This window comes from Thermobia domestica, chromosome 17, assembly GCF_964235325.1.
Source record: "Thermobia domestica chromosome 17, izTheDome1.hap1.1, whole genome shotgun sequence".
Lineage (NCBI taxonomy): Eukaryota > Metazoa > Arthropoda > Insecta > Zygentoma > Lepismatidae > Thermobia > Thermobia domestica.
Window position 1 is genome coordinate 69,428,006 of NC_137470.1, and position 25,249 is coordinate 69,453,254.

Genomic DNA, 25,249 nt, shown 5'->3' on the forward strand with positions numbered 1-25,249 from the left:
TTAGTAGACGTTGCCACGTAAAACTATATGTCATGTAGACCGAGTGCCTGACAGTAGATTAAGTTAGACTAGGAACCTTAAATTACTGAAAAAACTTTCAGAAAGAAATATTTAAAAAAAACAAAGATTGGCTTCCTGATTATTACTATGATTAAGATACGAATTAGCTTTTAAAAACTTTAAAAATTCAATTGTCGACATCCCACATACAGCAAATGGCCAAATACTCATTTACCTTTCGTGATGAATATTTTGTGTGTATGTATTATTGTATTTTGTATGTAAAATATCCAGTATATAGATATCGTAATATTATTGAAATTATTGAATGTCTTTTTGATATGATAGAAGAATATTTTTAATGTTGAATATGTATGAATATATTTACCCTCACATAATTACCATATGGACATGCACTTCTGTTCCTATCTCCTTTTCTATACGAGGGGGTATCGTAAAGTTTTAATTGAAATGAAATGAAATGAAATTTTGAGTTTTACGTCCCACGGTTATGCCGGTTAGGCTAAAGGAGACGGTGATAATGAGTAATGAATGAAATGGTGGAATGAAGAAAGTGGGAGGAAACGGGAGAACCCCGAGTAAACCCACGCACACGGTGTTTGTCCACCACAAAGTTCACTTGGCGGGAGCAGGGTTTGAACCCGAGACCCCTAGCACCAGAGGTGAACGAAAGTTTTAATTATCACCAGGAAATTATTAAGATATGATGTTGAAATTTTGTCAGTGTAATGTTTGGTTCCAATGTACACGATGTTAAGGAAAGCAGTGCCTAATGATTGCTAGTCTTTTTACACGGTGTGCCAAAAGTGACCAAAGTGCAAGATGGATATGATTGAGATTCGCAGTGTGACAAAGTTCTTCAGTTTGCCAGACAAATTCATGACGAGATTAAGTCTGTGTATGGCAATGATTATCCGTCTTATGACACCAATCTAAAATGGAAAGGGAAATTGCAAACTGGTTATATGTCCTTCACAGACGACTCAACACCTGGAAGACCATCCCTGAGAACGATGCGGCACCGCGAAGAAAGTGGATTGTTTAATTCTCAAAGACAGACTTGTAACCATCCAAACAATTATGAATGAGTCTGGTCTCAGTTATAGTAGTGTGTGGAAAATTATTCACAACGAACTTCACATTTCTAAAGTATCTGCGCACTGGTTTCCTCGTTTGCTGACACCTTTTCAGAAGCAAGCACGGCGTGACCTTTCCCAACAGATGTTGATACTGTTAAAAGAGGATGAAGAAGATTTTTCGGGCACATGGTAATCACCAATGAAACGTTTATATATCAGTATGATTCGGAGACCACCATGATCATTCAGTGGAAGCATGCCGATTTCTCTCTCCCGAAAAGTCAAAGGTGCAAACGTCACGGAGGAAGCTCATGCTGTCCATTTTTTAGGGTTCTTTTGGGATAATCCTTACAGATTACCTATGAAAAGGACAAACCGTCACTGGGAACTATTACAGCAATCTTCTGAACAAATTGCTCTATGCTATGAGAACGAAACAACACGGCATGCTCTCGAAAGACGTTCTTCTCTTAGCTGACAGTGGATCAGCTCATTCATCTCAAGTTGATGTCGACAAAGCAAGGGCGTGTGTCATCCACGTATTGCAACATCCGCCTTATTGTTCCGACCTCGCACCCCGTGACTTTTTCTTGTTTTCCCAAATGAAGAATAAATTGCATTGTAGCCATTTTGACAACACAGATGACATCATTCATGAGGTGGAAGAATGGTTTAAAGAACAATGTGCAGATTTCTACAATGACGATATTCGTAAAGTGAAGGAACACTAGGAGAAATGTGTAAATTTGGATGGTGACTACAGAGAGAAGGGTTAACAACTACAAATCACAACAATCCCTGTATCCTGACCTTTTTTACTATGATAATTAAAACTTTACGATACCTTCTCGTATTTGCGATTGTTCTAATTTTGCTAACAAGTCATGACTTTCGAATCAATTCAAAATCACCTAATTTTCTCTCGATAACTTACACACCTTCTATGTTTGTCACTTCCTTCTAAATATTCTTCTTCATTGGCAGCATTTGTTCTTCAAAGTACTTTTATGTTTGTTCAAACGATATTTGTTCCCTACTGTACTGTTTTGGTTATAAAAGTATTCATAAAAGTAGAAAATTAATTTCCTTGTGTATTTGACATGACTTCTTGATTTTCCTACTGTAAGAATCCAAAATTTTAAAATGTTTTGCTGAAAATGTTTCGATTTTGGAATACTTTTATTTTATTTTAATAGAAGCCGAAATCCTTCAGATTGTATTTTATTTAACATTCCAATCAAATTGTAATTAGTATTACGGAATAAAGTTACGTAAATATTCATATTGGAAAGACTTTTTTCAAAATTCCATAGTTGTTTCCCTTTTAAAACTTTTTTTTAAAATTAAGATATTTATATGATTGTTATTTTGCTAAATAATTTATGAACATTTAATTCCCTTTAAAATTTTATAAAATAAATTTTATTACTGTTACTAAATTTGTGTGTAACTGTTGTCACTTGCTGCAAAGTAATTTTAGCTTCCTATCCTTTGCAAATTTGGGTCAATCATTTTCTTGTTTTTAATATTATCACGAGCGCAACGAGAGACAGATGAGTTGGCCGTTTCAGTTTTAATTAATTTAACTTACTTATTCATTATTTTCTGTTTTTATTGAAAGATAATTGAGTAAATCGGCAATTGATTTAAAAAAATATATATATTCATCTGTTAGCCCGAAAGTTCCTTTACACCGGCATTGTGCTTCTTGCAGTTCCTAAACGGCGTGACAAACATCTTGGCATTTGAAGGCGGCGCTGCAAGTTCCCTTTAAATGCTGCTAGCAAATGAGAGGCCAGCGGTATTGTCACGTTTATTTTGTACACATCCATGTCTGTCCCTTGCCACCTGACCGCGCTGTACTTCATCTGCTTAGCCATAGCCACACCCCTTTACTACTCGGCAACGTCGCGTCAGAGCTTGCGTTTTATTCGTTTAGCTGAAATGCCAAGATGTTTGTCACAGGCTTTAGTTCTGCAGAACGCTTTCTGGTCAACTTCCAAGGTGAATGCATCACTGACGCACTAATTACTGTACATATTTCCTATCGGGTTGATGGACGACCAGAACGAGAGGCATCCAAAGCACTTCCCAAGGAAAAACCTTTCTTCCCTTACTGATCAAAGTTCTACGACTTGGTGGCCCTTTACCGAACTGTTCACGAAACGTATCCATCACGTGTGGCATATATTCGTTATTGTGCTTTCGTTCCTGGACCCACGCAATTGCCATTACGTGCTCCTCCAAAGTGAGGTCAGTGGTATCTACCATTGTTATTCTGTTCACCAGAGACAGAAAGGCGATACAATGAACTAGTGAACGCACAGACTTTATTCTCCTCCCTGCGCGGATAGCATGTGTCAATTACGCGGCAATCACGTGGCAAGTGTTGTGATTTCAGTGATCAGTTAAGTGAGTACTACTGTTGTGATTTCAGTGATCAGGATAAGATGTTCAGTTCTTTTTACATCTTACAGTGTTAAACGCATTTAGTTCAGGTGTAAAGGGACTTTATGGCCACTATGTGTATATAAAAAAATCACTTGCATTTTGTAAAATAGAAAGCCCAGTCCCATAAGTGCTGGAACAGTATGACGTGTCTTTTTCAGCCTTGCAGCATTTGGTTGAAATTACCGTGCTATTTCTATATTTAAAATTCGAAATAACTACGCACCTACTATTTCCTGGTTACACTTTTTTTGAGGGGGAAATAGGTTACCAATAACTTTTTATTATCAGTTTTGCATTTTCACTCTCTTTTCTTTTTTGGATACTCCATCAAACGATAGGCCTGAAGACCTGAACTTTGTGCCACTCGGTGTTAACTTCAACTCCTGAAGACCAAGCTAGCGATTTTGCAGATCTCTTTGTCTAAAACAGCCCTAAAAACCAGTTCACATCATAATAACTTATTCAAATTTAAATTATCCAAATATTGCCTATCCTCGAAATATTAGCATTCGGGAATCGAAGTCAAATTTATGTTTTCATAAAATTGGCGAATTTCATAATTTCTATTATATTAGGGCAGCAATTTCTCACCTGTTCTCCAAATCTATCGTTATGAGCAATAATATTTTTGTGATGATCCAATGGATGAGAATATGTTGATTGTGGTTGCGAAGAAACACTTACATCGAATTTGGAGTACATTTCAGGAAATGTAGGAACTTCATTATTCGTTTGAATTATTATATTTTTCACAACATTGATCATCAAAGATTGATTAAAAGCGATAAATTTGGGAACTGCCAACATCCTCGTCAGTAAAGAAGTTATATTATCCTTTTCTATTGCACCTCCATGTTCTCTCACTAGCACGTCCAACACTGTGTGTTCAAATACGATAGTGGTAGTTGAATGTGGAATTAGATCAACCATTTTTATCCCTTATATTAATGGCGATGACCAATCCTTTGTAATCTCCTTGCTCCCAACAACTAATAAGAATCAAACCAATATGTGTAGGGTCATTATTTTGTTCGTAACATTGGTCATTGGGTGTTGATGAGAACAATGCTTCACTTTTGGAACTCGTGAAATGGCCTTGGAGCAATTCCTCGTAAATATCGGGATGTCGTATTAGCAACACTTTTAGAGCACTAACTAATACAGGCAAACACCGAGAATAATGAACTGCATTTTGGGCAAAGATAGATGCATATATCTGCTCCAATGTTTCCAAAGACATGTGATACTAGTTGTCCAGAAGATACTGAAAATAAAGCACAGAAGCAAAACTTTCTAGGTCCATGACTTGACTCCTGTAAAAGGGATGTAGGGGTTCTGTTTTCCTTCTGAAAATCAACGACTAATGTTCTTGATTATCTGCGATTAATTTCCATTCATTTGGAATAGCTTCATGCACATGTAATGCAGCGATATGAGGATTACTTCATGAGAATATCTCGATCGTTTTACGGGATATGATATGAAGCATGCTTCTATAATAACTGAGGTAGCAATACCAGCTTTTATGAGAGTTTCTATCCAACTGGATTTTTTCTTCCTGACTTACACGTAGAGTTATAGGACCACCATATTAAAAATGGTGACTTACGACATGCAAGCACACCTGTGGCAGATTTAAGAGCTATTTCAATCAACTTACTCCCTTCGAAAGAATAAAGACATCATTACCACTATTGTAGGACATTTTCTATGTTATTTACATCTACTCGAAGTGTTACAAAGCAACCACCATCTTGGAAAATGGCTGTTTCAGCCAAACAATGACTAGACAACCTGTTATATATATATACAGTATATATAGTTACGAGCCAGTCATCTTGAAAAATGACTTTTACGCTCCCCTGGGACCAGGGAAAACGTGTGTCCATGTCTTTTTAAATTTCCCATAACCTATACTTATTACCCTTAAAAGAGATGGTATCCGGAAGTGAAAGGTTGAAAGGTTTACTTGTTCTACTGTGTTTGGTTTCAGAAAACGAGAAATTGAACAGTAATATTGAACAATATTTTTTTATTTCGTTTCCTTGTAATGCATAAGATGCTGAAATTTAGCTGTGTGCATTTTTTGTGTTTATTAAAAGTGTAGATATTATTAATATTTTATAATTTATTGCATAAGCCGGTATATTGGCTTTGCTATACGTACGAGGGACATTCAAAAAAACTTAACTTCAGGTGCAAATCTACAAACTTTTTCAAGTGTAAGTACAAGCGGACAACGATTCTTTTCAATATTGATTCTACTAGAAGTTATGTTTTACAAAATCCCAATTAGCACTTCAATTATATGGAAGTTATTTTTAACTTACTATTTTACCTCAATGCCTTTATATCGTAGAAAATCAAGAAATGAAACTGTTTCGTACCACTTATTGCACTTGGCATTAAACCGAGGTGTCAGTAAACATTATAAAGCATAACAACTTCGGAAATGTTCCGTATAAGATTCAGATTCCCGTTGGATAAAAATGGATATGTTGCATGAGCTAACGTTATTGCTCTACATCGTTATTGGACGAGTATGACACATGACGTTATTTTAAGAAACTGCTTGACCCTGGCTTATGCAATTGTGCGAGTACTGGTGTTCTTGAATTGCATTTACCGATCAAAAAGATTTAGTTAATATGTGATTTGTTGCCTTTTTAATTATAAATGTATTATAATCTATTGAAACAAATATCTTTTAACGCGCACCAATAATAATATAAAACTGAAGTGTGATTTTTTAAACATTGCTGGATGTAATTCAACATAATGTAAAAAAACGCATTACCTACTGCTATTGCTTAAACGTAATTCTAGTAGAAGTTAATGGGTCTTATTGCGTTTGCAATAAACAAATAAGTATAGTGAATAAGTAACTTTTCATGTCTTATGAATCGCTTTAGCCATGAATGTATTTATTTTGTTTTTTTTTTTCCTTTTTATTCAAATCATGTCATCTGAGTTTCAAACTATCGGTACCATCAAAAGCTGTTTTCGTGTTAGTGTTTTATATTGTATTTCAAATTTTGTTTTATTCTAGAATCAGGTTCAGTAGCAGATGGCATCTAAAAGGTTTTTTCTGTAAGGTCTTTGGTTTATAATTTGAAATGTAGTCATATATTACTATGCCTTTAGTATTCTGATTTGTTATCTTGAACTAGAACGTAACGTTTTGTTTACATGCTCATAATAAATTTAGATTTTTATATTTAAAAAAATCTACAGACAAATTTACGTTTAATTGCAAAATAGCATTTTTCAAGTATAAGGCAAGCATTGAAAGGTTTAATCACTACATATTATTCACAGTCAATTAAAAAGAAAATAGTATAAAACATATAATATGCCTGCATAAAAACCCAAATGTGTTTCATTTCAAACACTAAACTTCAATTTAAAATGCATGTCTCTCTATAACGTTTGGCGATTATACAATATTTAATCATTTTAAAGCTGTCAAAATTACTATTTATTTTTGTCATCATCACTTACCGTAATTAATAACAGAAAGTAGAAAGTAATGTTCCTAATTTTAAACTTGAATTCCCATATCATTTTGGTTGATGAAACTTAACTCAGTATAATATATTACATTGACAAAAGTGTAGTCATCTCATATTGTTCCAGGCTACTTGAGACACATTAATATGAAAAGCAAAGAATAATTTTGGTTTCATTTGTGTAATTTGTAGAAATGAACCTAACGTAGACACTATACCTAGGTAGTTGTAAAAATGGTGTATATTCTATTCGTGAAGCCAGTGTACAAAGAAAAGGCGAAGTACACGAAGCTATAGAGAAAGTGTATTAAGAAAGTGCAAATTTTAAGAATATGATTAATTCAGGGGGGCAAAAATCTTATTCCAGAAAGTCTTGACATTTTTACATCATAAGTTACAAAATAACAACTTCAAATGAATACCAGATACCTGAAAGTAAGTACGTTGTTATAAATTACGCCCTCGTATTTGCAGTAAGACCTGGATCTTTTCTGTCACTCATGTAGACAAGCCTTGCTCTAAACCTACGTCGATTATATGGTTCAAAATACTTCATAAACATATTTCATCAATGAGAGTGCGAGCATCTTACTGTGAAGCCACAATCTATCTAGCAGCGATTAAAATTGCTGGCTCCCCAGCTATTCATTCAGATGGATTTATCCAACGTGTTTTTGATAATGTTGACGTAAATGTGTGAAATCTTGATAACAAGGACACTTTTTGTCTTATGGGAGGGATTAATTGTGCCACGCCAGGTACCTATGTCGGATATCAAGTTAAGAGAATTCCAATTAAGTCTTTTGTTAACACCACAACTATCCGAGAGTACTTATATCCAATGAAAAAGAAAACTACTGGTCTTTCTTAAATGGTCATTGAAGACGTAAGTGAACTTCAACAAATAAGATCTCTTACGGCCTAATCTTCACAATATCTATTTTTCCTCAACCTTATATGACTTGTAGGATTACAGTCGCCGCCAGGATGGAGTGTATTTATGACTATCATAACGAGAAATTCGAAAAAGTGTCCAAGCAGTTGATCAAAACAGAAAATGAAATCAGTTGTAGTGATTGAAGGAAGATTTTTTTTTATTTATTATGTTCCTTGTACTTACGGAAATGTTATTCAAAACTGTAGCAATTATACTAAGTGTTCGCTGAATTACGACCACCTACCTAATTCTTTGTTGGACCACTTTTGCTCAGAGGACGGCCTGAACACGGCGTGGCATGGATTCTGGTAGTTGCTGATGGTATGTTTCCACGGGGATCTGATACCATTTATTCCTGATGGCATCCCACAACGAGATCACAGGCGTTGGTGCAGGAGTCATGGTGCGAAGAGCTTGTTCCATAACATCCCACAAAGGTTCTATAGGATTAAGATCCAGCGAGAGCCAATTTATATGCTACAGCTCTGTGAAATGTTCCTTAAGCCAAGCAAGTGCAGTCCTGACTTGGTGGCACCGTACATTGCTGTCCTCGAAAATGTCGCTTTCGTGTGGATAGAAGTGTTGTATTATCGGGTGTACGTGATTCTCTAACTCCTGCAGGTACACAACGAATGTCTCACTGTGGTCCATACACATCACTCCATGCCAACAGAAGTATCCCCCAACAATACAGGCACCCGTACAGTACGGACCATGCACGAGGGATCCATAGCTTCGTGCTGTTGGCGCCACACATCCACAAGCCCGTCAAAGAGGAATAGTAAAATACAAACAGTGATTTATCGGATCAACACACCAATCATACGTGGTCCAATTAGCGTGTTCTTGTGCGTGAGGGTGACGAAGTCTGTGATAACGAGTCTTGAAGAGTGTGTGACAAATGTGTAATGTGTTGTGGAATTGCATACGTGTTAGCGTACGCCATATATTTGCGTGGGATATGGGTGTTGTGCATCCACCATTGTACTGGTCACGGGATTCCCAGACACTGATGGTTCATTTGGCTGTCATGAGCTGTTTGACACGACGCTCGCCCCACGTTTTAAACTTCTGTATGTCTCCGTAGTTCCATCCTTTGGAGACAGTTACCCAATTTTCTTCCCACTCCTTGCACACCTTCATTACACAGGAACGGGCGCATCCGACAAGTATTGCTGTCTGTGTATTGACGTACCTATTGCTCGGGTACCCACAATCATGCCCTATCTTAATGCGGATAAATCCTGCTCACCTCCCATTATAACAACGTGCTATCTGCCAACATGTAGCCTCGAATGTATTCTTTCTCTGCAATACTACCAGTCGGCATGGACATATAATCATCTCGGATGCTGGCCAAACTTTCTTGTGTGGAGGTCGCAATTCACTGAGCAATCAGTGTACATTGTAAACATATACGGAAGAAATGTCAATGCCGTTACGTGAAGATGAAACATGTTAAAGGAAAGCTTTGACAAAAGTACCAAGCTCTAAGACTTTTGCACTGCTAGACTTCGTCTCGTTTTTCGCAGCTGTGACTAATCTTGCGCCAACTATATGTAGAAATGTAGGACTAGATTGTTCCGACATGTGTGAACACTGTAATGGACTTTCCTGCGATAATTCTCCTCCCTTTGACGATGTTATTTACTTCGATGATGACGCGTGTGAACAGTGTATCATTTTGTTTTAACCAAATTGGACTGAGAGCTGAATTGAGTTTTATCAGTCAACAAATAAACATCGATTGTATAAAATGTGTAGTAATATTGTAGAAAGTAGAATACGTGGTGTGATTGGAAAATTTTAAGACAGTTGGCAACACTGCTCAGGAGGAGTAGATATAATCGCCCCTTTGCATGGCTTGGTGTGTCCTTGAGACATGTTGAAACATGCATCGAGATATCTTTATTCAGTATGGCGTAGCAACCAGTTGAGTGCGGGCGTGTGTGTGTGTCTTGGCGGTTTTTTAAGTGCGCAAAATGGATGAAAAATTGGAACAACGCGTTTGTGCGAAATTTTGTTTTAAAACTGGGAAATTTGCTTCGGAGACTTACGAACTCTTAAAAAGAGCTTTTGGAGACAAATGTCTGAGCCGGTCAAACGTGTTTATCTTGTTTTCCAGATTCAAAGATGGCCGCGAGTTAGTAGAGGATGACCCCCGGTCTGGCCGGCCTTCAACATCAAAAACTAACGAAAACATTGCGAAAGTTGGCGATTTAGTGCGCTCGAACCGTAGACTTACAATTAGGGAGATGGCTGAAGACCTGAATTTAAGTTTATATGTGGTTCAGTCACTTTTAACTGATAATTTGAACATGCGTCGAGTGTCAGCGAAATTCATTCCAAAAGTGTTGTTACACGAGCAGAAACAACACAGATTTGAAGTGTCCCAAGAACTGTTTAACGGAGCCGAAATGGACTCAGATTTATTGAATAGGGTAATAACAGGTGATGAATCATGGGTTTATGGGTATGACGCAGAAACAAAGGCCCACTCTTCTCAGTGAATGAACCCAGATTCACCAAGACCAAAGAAAGGGCGAGAAAGTATGTCGAATGTGAAGACAATGTTGGTGTTTTTTTCGATACTAAGGGTATCTTGCATCATGAATTTGCCCCTAGGGGACAGACAGTCAACCAGGAAGACTACAAAAGTGTCCTTCAGCGTCTGCGCGAAAATGTGTGGTGGAAAAGTCCTGCCCTCTGGAAAGAAAAGAATTGGATTCTCCATCACGATAATTCACCAGCACATTGTGCGTTCTCGATCCAGGAATTTTTGGCCAAATTCAATATTCCTGTGCTTCCGCAACCCCCGTATTTCCCAGATTAGGCCCCTACCGACTTTTACCTCTTTCCTAAATTAAAATTGTCATTGAAATGGAAGGGATTTAACTCAATTGAGGACGTTGAAACAAATACGGAAAGAATGCTTCACACCATCACGGAAAATAATTTTCAGGAATGTTTCCAGAAGTGGAATCATTGTTGGAATCGATGTGTTCATTCAGCAGTGGACTACTTTGAAGGAGATTCATCACAATAGCCTGTAAGCACTGCCATTTTAAAGTTACAAGCCAAGTCTTAAAACTTTCCAATCACACCTCGTATTTGGTTCTACTTTCTACATTCCATGTGTTTTGGGTGGGTGGTCTGTGATGTTATTACAATATAAAGTACATTATTTTGCTCTGTTAAGCAGCTACTGATTGTTGCCAGTCGAGGACGTGGCTTGTCCATAGGTGATAGATACAAGGAACGGTCCTACTCTAAGTTAGGAACAATTCCTCGAACCAAAATTGGCCATATTAGTTAGCAATAATACAAGTAAAAAAAAAAAAACAAAATAATAAAATAAACCATAAATTTGTATATAACAGTTATAAATAGAATATTAACTTATGTGCATAGACTATTAATAATGCATATACATGTATATATTTTAAAGCTAAGAGTTATATTTCGTTCCGTTGTCATATTTTCGTAGTATATTAGAAGGGTAAGAGTGGTGTTACTGATTCAATTCTCTGAAAATCTCTCATTTGTATTGTCAAACAGAATTAAGAAATATTTTTTCTCCTCATCATTCTTCTAGTTATTGCAACCCAACTTGGCAATATATTATGTAGACAATAGTATTTTTTAAGGTAGATTATATTCAGACATCTGTACCCGGTATCGCTTCAGGGATCCCCAAATTTTTTGGAGGGAAATTTTCATATTTATCCCAAAACACTTTTCTTCTGTACATTATAAACACATGCAGATAGTATCTTTTAAAGCCTTATTTCATTCTAGAAAGAATGACGTATTGACCATGATACTTGGATGTATAGTACTGTGTTTGGAAACTTATTTTATATATAGGTCCCACTTTTCCTTATTTATATATGAAATTCGGTATTGTCAAGTAGGATTGAAAAATATTTTTTCCGCCGTAACTATTCTAGATATTGCAATAAAACTTGACACGCATATTACATAAAAATCATAGTATTTTTCAAAGTAGATTATATTCAGGTACACTCATGTCCAAAATTATTGTCGCATGTTTATAAATATGTTGTTGTAGGAAATAATTTGGTAATGAATTAGCCCGGTATTTCTTATAATGCTAGTATGTGTATCATCGGTAAACACATGTATGTGGAAAATTTCATGTCAAAAGAACAGTAAATAAGAACAATAAAACGAAAATAAAACTTTCTTGTCCATTTAGCAACATTTTGTTTTACTCATTCTAATTTTCGTATTTATAATTCTTTTCCTATGAAATTTACCAGAAATATATATTTCTCGATTATACACATGGTATCAGTATTAAAATTACCCTCCAAAATCATTATCAAATTATATTCTTACAAGAAGACAGTTATAGATATGCGACAATCATTTTGGACATGAGTGTACCTGTAGCCACGGTTGCTCCAAAGGGCAATAAATTTCAAAAAAGGGATTTTCATGAGAGAAAGTTCTTTGTTTTACCTCGAGTTTCCCTTCCCTTGTACATCATGCAAACATACATGCTACCGTTTGAAAGCATGTTTTATTCTGAAGAGAATGACGTATAATCCGTGATACTCCGATGAAAAGTACTGAAGTAATAGCTACTTAACTGAAAGTCAACATTTTCATCAAAAAATGCAAGAGTCTAAAAGGGTTAAGGCGGGTAGAAACGAAAGCAAGAGGGGAAGGGTGGGGACTTTTCAGAAAATACTCCTTATGTTGTGGTCTAACGTTCCTGAACAATTCAGCTTGTTTCTAATTAGTCCCAACACAAAACATTTATTGACTGGACTATGAATGCAAGGTTGCCCCTTGTAACTTCGTAACTGGAATTCAGCCTCCGGCATGCTTGCACGCTTTCCAATCTAGCTGGATGCAAGCTTGCCGACTTCCAATGCAAGCCGTTGGCAAGTTGTCTCTACTACTGGGATTAAGAGCTAAACTATACAAATTTTGTAATTGATGTTAAAATTATTCAATATATATAGTTTTTCAACATCCGACTTTTCTGTACATTAAAAAGTAAAAAAAAATACATATATACAATTTATTTAGTATATCTTTAATTCATTTATTACAATGAATGTACAAGAAATTGTACAAACTTGATCTACTAGTATTTTTTTCAATTTGAAAAAAAGTCGAACATGTAGTTGCACGAAACCTCCACATTATATTATCTTATTTACAGTTTCCTCACGTACACAACATATTACGGGTAAAATGTAGTATGGTCATTTTAGTTATACAATGAATGTTACATTAATTATTACGTTTCAAGAAAACAACAAAAGGAACAAGTAATATTTTAGCATGAGATGGAAACATAATGTACATTTTAGATTGGTTCAGAGAACATAAAAACTTCACTTACACTTGCAATTCCATGAAAGTTATACAGAAATTACAACAGAAAAAATCAGCGTTTTACCAGCCTACAATATACAATTTTGAACTGTAAACACTTCATAAAACATATTACTTGTATTAATACCGTTCAAAATGTACACTAAACATGTACTGTAGCTTCAGAATATAAAATAAGCCATATTAATAACAGATTCTTTACATGTGAGTATTTCTTTCATACTAACGATTGAAATCTCAAAAACGTAGCCATTCATTCGTATATAAATATTATACTAATATATGTTTTTCATTGTCTTTCTTGTCGTTTATGTCACGTAAAATTCGGAACTTTTATTAATGATATACTGACATAATTTTTAGATTCTAACTGAGAAAAATACAACAAAATTCAGTATTTAAGTAAGAAAAACCTAGCTTCATAATGCCACAACATAACGAAAATAATTTAGTACAACGTGTTTAAAGAAGTTATAAACACTTATGATGTTTATAACTTTCCAGGATGTAGTTTACACAAGTTAAGTTTTACTTGAATTTATTTATCACAACAAATTCAGGTGAAACTTAATTTATGTACATTACATCCTGGTATTACACTCGGTATCGTGTTCTATATATCTGTACGTTTTATAACACAATGTCTTTTTATTTAACTCTAATAATATCCTTATTTGAACATTTAATATACAGAATTCCCTAGAAATGAGAGTAGGTAATATATGCATCTTTAAATACAAACGACAATAGATAATAAAGAAAATTTATAATTATATTAAATTTAGAATATATTACCTTTGACAAAATTGCTTAAATATATTCAATGACTATTTCTATTATTGCTGAATTTCATTCCACTCTACAATAGTGCTTTCATTTGGCTCTGAAATTACAACAACTTTATTCTTTAAAAACCTAACTGTTGAAACACAATGCATAATTATCTTATGTGAATGAGAACATTGTAATTCGAAATTTATATTATGAGAATAACTTTAAAAACATATTACACAGGATTTTTAGTTGGGAGTAGATTTAGATATTGATATACTGATTAGACACTAAGATCTCAATCTGATTTGAAATATGTAGTAGTATCAAGGGGCAGAGTTTGTACGTGGAAGAAGTTTGGGATTATAATTCATGTTATCCACATTAAATGTTTTGTGTTTTCTCAACGCTGTTCTATTAATTATTATTATTGTGTAGCAAATAAGTTGTGAATATACTGCATTTGTAAATTATTACTTGCGTTAAGTAAAATTTTAAAACTTAAAATGCAAGATTTTGAAATCAATACGACAGCGCTATGATACCAGAAATTAAGTGTTTTGCAGAAGGGACTATTTAAAAGAACTCTTTTTTATATACTTGATATTGAATGCATTCACTGCAGCGAAAATATTCGCACCTTAAAGAGTTCAGTGTGTTCACAAGTCGTGTTTTCATCTTTTTAAATGTGTTGAACGAATACAAAATACTCAACTAATTTGATATTCGATACTTAAGATCCTGAACAGAAAATTCAACCTTTTTTAAGTACATAATTATGATTGAAGAAGTTTACCGTCCCTTTCTGCACCGAGACTATATGAGACGTGGATTTATCAGGTTTAAGGTGGAATCCAAACCACCGCAGTGCGTTCAAATTCCAAGGTTCTCCCACCAGAAATCGAACCTGGAACCCGTGCAACAAAGATGCGCACTCTAGCTACTAGACCAGGAGAGTGCAGTTTAAGGGATCTATGGAAAAATGTTACGTCTAGTGATTTGTAAATTTTATGGCTAATAATTGGAAACATATGTTAGAATTGTACTTCCTAGTTATTATTTGTTTCCTTTTGCCCTCCGATTTGGTGAAGATATAAATACAGCAGCATATTAGCGTTACATAAATCAGCTATAAATACTTGTTACAATATTTTTACACGGAATATTTCAACTGTGCTTCCTCGATTATCTTTACTTGATACCTCTGGAATGTGTTGTTTGATGTTAACATTAATGAACTCGGACTATGCAACACATACAGATTTTTTGGTACATGACTATTTACTTTAAATTTGTTGCCAATATACATAACGTACACCATTATGTATGTTATTAATCTCTTCTGTTTGATATACCGCATGATAAATACGACCAGATGATCTCTCTTCTTAGAAATGTGAAACAAAATCCTCGCCAAAACTATTTCTATGAATTTTAATTCAACCGCAATTTCTCCCAATTAAACATTTCCCTGGGGAGCTAATCTTATTCCCACTCCAAAGACGACGCTAAATCGGAAAGAGTCTACAGACGAGCTTAATTAAAAGATTTTTTGGTCCTCGGAAAGTGAGTCTACAGACACAATCTTTCCGGTATATGATTGGCATCGTTCTGCCATCCATCAGAGAGAAAGAAAACCAACTGCAAAGCTATTATCGGAAACAAGGGATTAACAAGGGATTAACTAAGTGTGAGATACAGCCCATGTGAGCGTTTCCAAATACATCGTTGGTTCCAAAAATTCCTTCGTCTTCAGCCTCGAAGATGAACATGGACGCTTAAGTCATTGTGCCGTTTACAATGGCAAACCTAAGGCAGTCATCGGAGTAAATTGACAGAAAACAATACGGGAGACTAACGGAGAACTCCATATTGATCATTCGATCTTTGGAAGGTAGTTGAAGAAACTTGAAAATACATAGTAGTTGAACAAACGAGTGCTATAGAAAACAACCGCAGGTCACAAAAATATGCATTTTAAAGTCCACTCTACGCTACACTTTTTTTAAAAAAAGAAACTATCCACTGTTCAACTTATTTCTGACATTCCATTAGTTAAAAATTATTTTGTGAATTGTGTGTTGATCTAGCACATCCTATACAATAGTTAGATTGCGATGTCGCTCTTAAACTTTCCCCAAAGCCGCAGTTACACTCAAAGAAAATCATTGAATTCCTACGGTGATCTGTAGCCAAATGACCGATATCTTCCTCCAGCTGGGAGAAAGCATGAAGGTTAAGAAATATTGTCAGGAATAGATACAATGCACTAAAATCTACGCCTACATCCAACATTTGTCAACAGAACTTTGGTTTGTTTGTTGAAGTTTGGCGTCCCTTTTTCAGTACCGATACTGCATGAGACATGGATCTGCAGTTTAAGGTGGAATCCGAATCACCAAAAAGTGTTCAAACTTTTAATGCTCCCATCGGGAATCGAACCGGAATAACGTGCACCAGATGAATGCACACTAGTCACTGCCAGAGGAGAAAGCATCAACAGAAAGTGTTCCATTATTGCAGGCAATGACAAGTCATACCTTGCAGCAAGGGTACTGCAAATATTATACGCATTGGACTTGTAGCTACAGTACTTACTAAACCTATCGCTCACTTACTTGCACTGTTTCTGTATTTTGACAACTTCTTGCAGGTCCACGTCTTCGTGAGAACCAAGCCAGTGCTCAGAACATGTTTAAAGTATTTATTAACTACAAAATCCTTATCTAAGGCTACTAGAATAAATAACCTTGCATCTCATTTGCAAAGCTCTGTTGGTGGTATTGGTTTCTATTTTGATTAATTCCATCCAGACAAAGGGAAGTTATGATAATTGGCAGTTGAGAGTTGTAATAGTTCAAAATTCTGCAATTATTTCTAACAACTAACTCATAACAAAGGTTATAATTTACATCTTTTAACGAATGTTTTCGCAGACAAATAGTAGCTGGTGTACCATTCAATTATCTAGTATCATCAGTGTATTCACCTAAGAAATGGATATTATTTTCAATTGAAATACACGTTTGGATGTGAATTAAAGAACAATATAAATAACTTCTAGAACACAACCTACTCCCATTCATGATGATAGTATTCTGAGAACTCCGAACTGAAACTTATATATTTTACAGACACATACTTGTGAAATTCAAGTAACTTCACTTACGCATATGAAGAGTCCCTAAAAGAATATCAGGAAAAGAACAAGTTATTCCACAATCATTCAAATTATGTTGTTGAAACACTGTAATGTTTGGAACTTCTCTCATGCAACCAAAATTGATATCCAATTTCCTTCTGACATTGTCAATGTGTCGTCTGAGTTCAAAAAATCTGGTTTATATTGAAATTTTGTCAGTTCTTTTCTTTGCTAGTACAAACAGACTTAATGTTTGTGCAGTCAAGCAAATTACTCTCATTCTGATTAGATTAGAAGATGAAGAAGAGACCTAGTAACAATACATACAATTGATAAGTCGGTAAAACTACAGGTTGTACAAAATGAAATAGGACTAAGAAAAGTACATCTAAGTACCACAATTTAAATAGAACTGTTATCATCTTGTATTATTGTCTTCATTAATATGATATATTAATGTTCTTAAAATTGAACCACTTCAATTTGCTCGAAAGCAAACACAACTCAAATTTAAAATCTAAATAATAAAAGCTTATTTATTCAATGTATTCATAAAATGGAACAAGGATATACGATCGCAATCACTTTTTTCTATTACAAAATACACTTTATATATACTACAATGAGTAAGGTGAATACCAAATAACTTGAGTTAGGTGTGGGTAGTCACATTAATATAATAAATGTAAATGTACTTTTAGAAAAGTTTTCACTTATAAACCATCGTAATGCCATGAAAGATGTCTTACATAGGATACACTTAAATTAGTAACTCTTTCAAGTTAAGTAAAGATTTAGTTTTTTTTAAAGAGTTATATTACATTCATTGATTGCATGAAGTTTATTAAAATGAAAAGTGAAATATGCTCTTAAATTCAAAATATGGAACATTCCGCAAGGTTAGGAGAAGACGAACTAATAATTCTCATTCCACAAAATGAATACAAAATAATTATCCAGTAACATATTTCTTTCGTTTTTAAGACTTACCCTTGATCATAATCCAGTGTAATAGTGTTAATACTATTGATGTTTTGCACCAAATTATTTTAACATGTTATCAACATTGATAAATGTTCCATGTAGTGCATTCGAATGCACACTTTAATGTTAAAATGTATGAACATGACTTAGCATAACTCTTTGAATAATAGTTACAGAACAAATAACATATTTATTGAGGTAAATAAACTAATCAAAGTCAATGAATAATGGGTTGAATTGAATACGACTATAAACTACGTGGTCTGAGATTTTACGGCCTCTTAAATTTATAGTCTATGAAAGGAAGTCGCCTATCTTTCAGTAATTTTGACGTTATTAGGAACACAAATGACCCTCTCAGCGATGAAAAATGCCGATTTATCAGTCAAATTTAACCGTTCCTTATTTGACCTGGTGCCACTATATCTTCCTACACAATTCTTCTAAGTTCGGTGATAAACATATACTCTTCAAGCTCTCCTCGCTAATCTAGTGCTAGAGCATGGGCTTTAGTTGCACTAGATCCTGAGTTCGATTCCCGCGTGGGAGAGCACAGAATATTTAGCGTCACAATCATTCACTTTCATCAATCATCCGTCTCATAAGCGTAAAGAACATAATCGTGAGGCGTTAAACTAAAAAAAAAATCATTTGATTTTCTTTATGTCCTCTTCAGCCGACTTACGTTGAATTTAATTTTTGCAAAAAAAAAAAAAAAAAAAAAAAAAGACCAAAAATCGCAGTGTCTCATGCTAACATCGATCGCAGTGAAGTATGCCAGCTAATTTAGATCAAAGATGAAAATTTGTTTTCGTTAATGATCGATTCATGTACGTGTGCCTCTGAAGAATTGTAACAATAAAACAAAAAAGTCAAATAGAAGAACTAAGTATTAAACGAACATTACACAACATTGAATACATTTCTATTCTAAAAGTTGATATTTTGTATAGATATATTTATTAGGTTTGGTGTTTTGGTATCAACACGTAAATTAATCTGTGTGTGCCGAAAGACTGTTAACAGAATATAGTTACTGTTTCTATAAGTTATATATAGAATAAAAGCAGTTACCACCATTAAATCGTTTCATACAGTATTGAATGTCATAGAGGCAAAAAAGGGTAGTTTTGCATCACCCTTTATTTTATTTCTCATAAAATATTTCACTTTAGAAATAGATCCAAATTAAAAATTTTCATGTAAACATATGTTCTACAATCAGATAAAGATTTTTTTTTTTAACCTTAGAACGAACTTTCTCACAATTCGTATCAAAATGAAAACATTTCGAAGTGAGCTACAACTCTCTAAATTCTGAGTGGTGACTAGATAAAATCTAAAAAAACACACATTATATATATATATATATATATATATATATATATATATATATATATATATATATATATAACGATATTGCAATTTTACACAGGATTTGGCAATCAGCAGAAAATGGAAGTAGGAAGAAATTAAAAATTCATGTGGAATATGATTGTACTTCGAGAATTAACAACCTGGGTTATTGTTAATGTTTAGTTTTGCTTCAGTTTTCTATCATACCATTCATTGTTAATTTAACGCACGTGAATTATTTCTTCACGAGTGGAGACAAATTCACGCCAGGATTAAATACAATGTATATTAGACATTTTCTAATGATGAAACCTGGAGGGTTGATAACTGACCGTACGTAACCTAGTGCATGATAAATCGACAAAAACGAAATATTTTTTTAAAAACGAACAAAGCCACCCCTTAATTCTTTTAAGGTGAGTAGAAATGTGTAGAAAAGGATGAGTTCCTACTCGACAGTAGTAATGAAATGGCAGCTAGTAGATGTAGTACAGTGGGGTGAATTTACACAATTAAACAGTTGATCCAGTATTTTGCGGAATGTTGCCAAACTGAATGCATACTACATATGTATGCATATATGCAAAAGTCTAAATATACTTCATTATATCGAACAACATATACACCTCCTGCTTGTGCTATTGCATTTTCCATAAATTGTTCTATTTAAACTGATGTGTAAAGGACTGAGGGTAAGTACTCCATTGGACTCAATGTTTTGTATGAGAGTGCATTCTTTAAATAAAGAAATTTCAGCATGAAACTGCACGTGTTTACTATCAATTTTCTTTCGGAAAGTGTACCTGAGATTTTTTTGGGACGTAACTGTTGACAGCACGAACTATTTTTAATATTAAAATTCAGTAACACTTGTGCAGTTAGTAGAAACTGCAAAACCTTGTTCCTCTAAAAATATTTTGATTTTTCAATTAATGTTTTAAATGTAACATTTTACGCTGTGTACTTTTTTTTTAAAAAAAAAATGGTTGGGTGAAGTAAAATTTGCTGCCACAAGCTTATTTTAAAATTACGTCGCTCTCTTACAACTGACTGATTAAGTCAGTATTGTGTATATATATGAAGGACTGACATGAGTACACACATCTGGGGAAGATGTTAGGGTAGTTTCACAAAAAATGGTGTCAACAATAATACTGCCAATCAATAACATGAGGGATGTTTATTGGTATGAGGGAAACTCATCATTTATTTCATTATAGGATGCTTTCTTGAAACACTGTGTTACGTGTTCAAATATTGAATATTTATAAAATTTGAACTATTACGCGATACGACTTCGTAAAGATTGCAGCGAAAGGAAACCGTCGTCATTATATTGCAATTATGAGCACCCTTCTTTTCATAAAGGATACTCTGGTTTCAGCTTTTATGCCTCCATAATTCGAAGCAAACTTCTTTAGAGTTTGGTAGGGCATCTTACACAGTCTCCTAACCTACCATTGTCATCCTTCCTACATACCGAACTTCGAAAGTATCAAATTTCCCTCTACCAAATTTCGAAATAAAAATCCATCTATAATAATGCCCGCATCAATCTTCTGCTGATTGCCTTCGTTTGAATTTTCTGTAGATAAGAAGTAACAAGAATGCACTTGCAAGGCGGATATCTTTAAAGCACAGCCAAAATGACACAAGGATGATAGATAAATCAATTGCATTTTCAACAGCTGAACGAACTTTCTTACCTGCCTGAATCAAATCTTTCTTCACTAATTGAGTTTCCTCTTCAGATGGGACAAATTCCTGTTCTGTTTCCTCAAAATCTTCTTCTTCTTCTTCCTCTTCTTCTTCGAAAATAGTTTCTGGCAGTGTAGGCAATGGTGGTGGTAGGGATGCTGGTCTTGGTGGTGGTGGTGGAATGAATTGTTCTTCCTCATCTTCGATTTCCTCTTGTTCCTCCTCTTCAAATATTCTTTCGGCCTCCATCTCCTCTTTCTCATAATTCTGATTAAGTATTTCATCTACAAATGGATCTTCATCCGGCAGAACGGATTTCAGCTCTTCTCTATCAAGATACAATTTTGGTGGTGGTCTCTGAGGTTTTCCATACTCACGTATAAGCTCACTGTAACGGTTAATTATGATCGAAGTGGGATCAATATCTTCTATAATCTCTTCTTGTTCACTAAAGTGAACTATTGGAGCTTTTGGTTTTACTTCTTCCTTGTTTTTGCCTTTAGACTTTTTATTTTCTTTGTTCTCCTTCGATTTCTTAGATTCTTTGGAGAAGTTGAAAATCTTAGGTAGTTTAAACGTTTTCTTGTGAGTTTTCGTAGATTTTGTTTTCTCTTCTGGTATTTCTTCCTGTTGCTGAATTTTATTTTTCTCTTCCTGTAGCACTTTAGTTTCCGTTGGCTTAAGAGGCGTTTTAAGTACTTTCTTTATTCTTTTCGGTGCTCTTGGTTCCTCCTTTAACGATTCCGTAACACGTGCTTCTTCATTGGATTTATTATTATCCCTTTCTGATGTATCTGTCACTTTGTTTAATTGGATTTCATCATTCTTTGTTTCCACTTGCCCCTGAAGTTCCTTTTCAACTTTTTTATTTGCTAATTTTTCCACATGAGAGTTTCCTTTGATTGGTTCTGACAAAAGGGATTCCTCTGGAGGTAGTCTTGATGCTACTAAAGACAAAGGCTTATCTGTAACTATTTCAATTTGCTTCTGTTCTGTCATATTTTCATCAAATATATCTTCACTCTTTGGTTCAGCAGAAATAAGTTTATTGTGTTCAGCATATATATTTTCCAAAGTCTCTTCCGAAATTTTCTTCAAAGGTACAGCTTCTGAAATTATTGAATTATGTTTTATTGTACTCATTTTTTGAACTTTAGCTGGTGGTTCCGAAGTATCTTCAGAAATTTCATCTGGTTCCTCACTAGCGTTAAATACATCATCCAACTCTTCAAATCCTCTTGAAAATTCTTCTAGCTGATCTAATTCCTCCAACTCCTTCAGAAATTCACTTTTCATTTCAGCAGGGATTAACGAACGTTCATCAGGCAACGGAGGAAGTCCTAGTTCCTTACAAACTGTAGGTGGTTCGTCAGGCAATGATTCAATATCATCCACATCATCCTCGTATTCTTCATTCGTATTCACTTCAAGAAAATCTATTTCTTTCTCTGCTTTAGGAGGTGTTCCCAAATCCGGAGGTTGTTCTGTATATATCTTAACACCTTTCATCCATTGTGGTGTATATTTCGGTTCCTCTTCAGGTATATCAACAGGTAACTCCCCAAATACTTCATTCATTAATTCGTCGTCACGATCGTAAAGTTCTTCCTCTCCTCTAGGCGGTTCTTCAGGCAGTGGAGGAAGTTCTTCCGTAGGCACTTCAAAAGGCACTCTGTGTGGTGGGACAGGGGGAGCGATATTCGTTGGAGATGATCGGGCAAGTGGAGTAAAATTGATATTAGTTTCCGCGTATTCATCAGTGTTCCTTCTTCTTGCTTCAGATCTGTCTCTTGCAGCTTCCTCCTCGGCTGCTGCTTGATAAAATCTTGCCATTGCTTTTTCATGAAGAATTTCTGTGCTGCTAACTGCATTTCGAAGATGTCCAAGCTCGTAATGATTGCCGCTACCTAACTCGGGAGCAGATAAAGATAAAGGTGGTGCAACTACTTCTTCTTCGTCAGGTACACTGCAGTATGAGGCTTCATCTGGGTCTGAAAAATAGAAATGAAAATAAATTGCTTGTGAAAATAAAAGTAGAAGTGATTTACAGAACAAAGATGAAAGCAACATTATACTGCTTTGAGTGAAAGCTTTTATCATAGTATCAAAACATATGAATATAAAATGCAAAATTTATTTAAAAGATTATCTTTAAATATATTTCCACGAAATACATTCTTGAATACACAACAATGATTCACATGTTAAGGTTATTAAGAGAACTATAACATATCTAATACCAGTTGCGGTTATCTCATGTATGTAAGGTAAGCAGTGCATAAAGATAAAACCAACACATTACATTATTATTTCTTTTTATTCCAACCGATTTCTTGCTGTATTTCCAACCATTGCAACTGAATAGTTATTGCGAGTTCGTAATACTGTCACTAGAAAATAGCACAATAGCAAAGACCTGCCCTCTAGTGTCATTCTCTGGTACTGCTTGTGGGTCTGAAAGCAATTCTTTGCATTGCCACCGTTAGGGTATGTGGTATGTGGCATTACTTACCCCACCATATGTTACAACCGAAAGAGTGTGATAAAGTGTCAAATTTTCTTGTCATCATTGAAGAGAATGTGTACTAAATTAGTCAAAAGTAGTTTCTGATTATTACAGTGGAATCAAGAAAACCGTGTAATGGACTCAGAGTTAGGAGCTATAAGTAATTGTGGCTGCATAATTCCCGATCTTTGTTGATCTAATTTTGCTTCTCGCACATGCGGAAGCAGCAGTTAATTAGAAAATTCTAATGTATTCAGTGGATTATTTAATATAATTAAGATATTTTGCTTTCTAATGCTTAGCTTTCTAATCAATCTAATGTTTTGCTTTCATATGTAAAGAAAAAAGTTGTGAAACCAGTTTTGTTTCGATAGTCCTGCCTGGAACTACTGAAGTAATTTTTCTCAGCTCTTTTGTGTGTTTCATTACGCAGGGTCCGATGGCACAGCTGAGGAACGATTTATGGGTATCGTAAACCAATGGTCGAAGTGTGACGGTATGCGATGGTATGCCATGCCGCTTCTGGTTTTTCAGTGGTGAAGGCATACCGCCTCTGGTTTTTCAGTGTCGACAGTTCGAGACATACCATCACTGGAGAATAGATGGTAAATACCTTTAATAAATCCATTTGTATACATAGTAATTGACGAATAACTTTGCACGTAAAAATATTTTATTTCTTATGTAGAAATAATTTCTAAGTTGACAGCACAGACATCTTTATCTTTTTTCTAATTTTTGTTTTTAAAATGAGGTGTCTTCAGAAAAGTTAATCTCGTTTATATTTTGATGTGTCATATTGAACTGTTTCTTTCTTATGTATGTGTGTGTATTCTTGCCTTAATGCATATAAATGCTGTGTTTTGAGCATGGGCGGATTTAGGGGTTATCTGCTGGAAAGCGAACCTTCTGGGGTTTGGAATACCTCACAGTCGAGTGGAGAATCCGGGAATTTTCCCCACAGGAAACTGTTAATATTCTCATTCGGTTTTAAGTATTTTGGTGTATAATTCTCTATAATTCAACATAAGAGGGTATTTTTCTATTTTCCTCAGAAAGTTGTTGGTGGAGGATCAAAGTCTTTTAGGCAATATACCCGCACTAGATTTCAACATTCAGATAGACGGTATGTCGAGTCAAAATCGTAATGAAGCATACTGCCTCTGCTTTTTTCCACTTCGAACACTGTCGTTAACCGTACTGAAAATCGTCATTTGAAGCCCTTTACAACATTTCTGCCAGGCATTGATGGGTACAACTGTGCCCAAAAGTTAGTAGCACACAGTTATGATGGTGTGGCGGTTTCTTCGAGTCATTTGAATGGACTTCGGGTAAAAGAAAATCGTGACCTACTGCCATTTTTGTCTATTGTTTTGCTCACAAATTAAACTTTGTATTGCTTTAGGCGACCCGTAACATCAA

The 25,249-nt window shown here is 34.9% G+C and overlaps 1 protein-coding gene and 1 pseudogene across 1 annotated transcript in view; one reads left to right on the top strand and one right to left on the bottom strand.

Moving 5' to 3' along the window:
* Positions 1–9,979: 9,979 nt before the first annotated feature.
* On the top strand, positions 9,980–10,507 carry LOC145674049 (protein GVQW3 pseudogene; annotated as a pseudogene).
* Positions 10,508–13,058: 2,551 nt separating this feature from the next.
* The window catches only part of MnM (myomesin and myosin binding protein), a 227,392-nt gene continuing 215,201 nt past the window's right edge, over positions 13,059–25,249 (bottom strand). Inside the window, exons 11-12 of the mRNA XM_081743875.1 lie at positions 21,330–23,312; positions 13,059–17,593 (exon numbers count right to left, since the gene is read on the bottom strand). Coding sequence (XP_081600001.1) covers positions 17,574–17,593; positions 21,330–23,312 — 2,003 coding nt within the window. The 3' untranslated portion in view covers positions 13,059–17,573. The remainder of the gene's footprint in view (positions 17,594–21,329; positions 23,313–25,249) is intronic.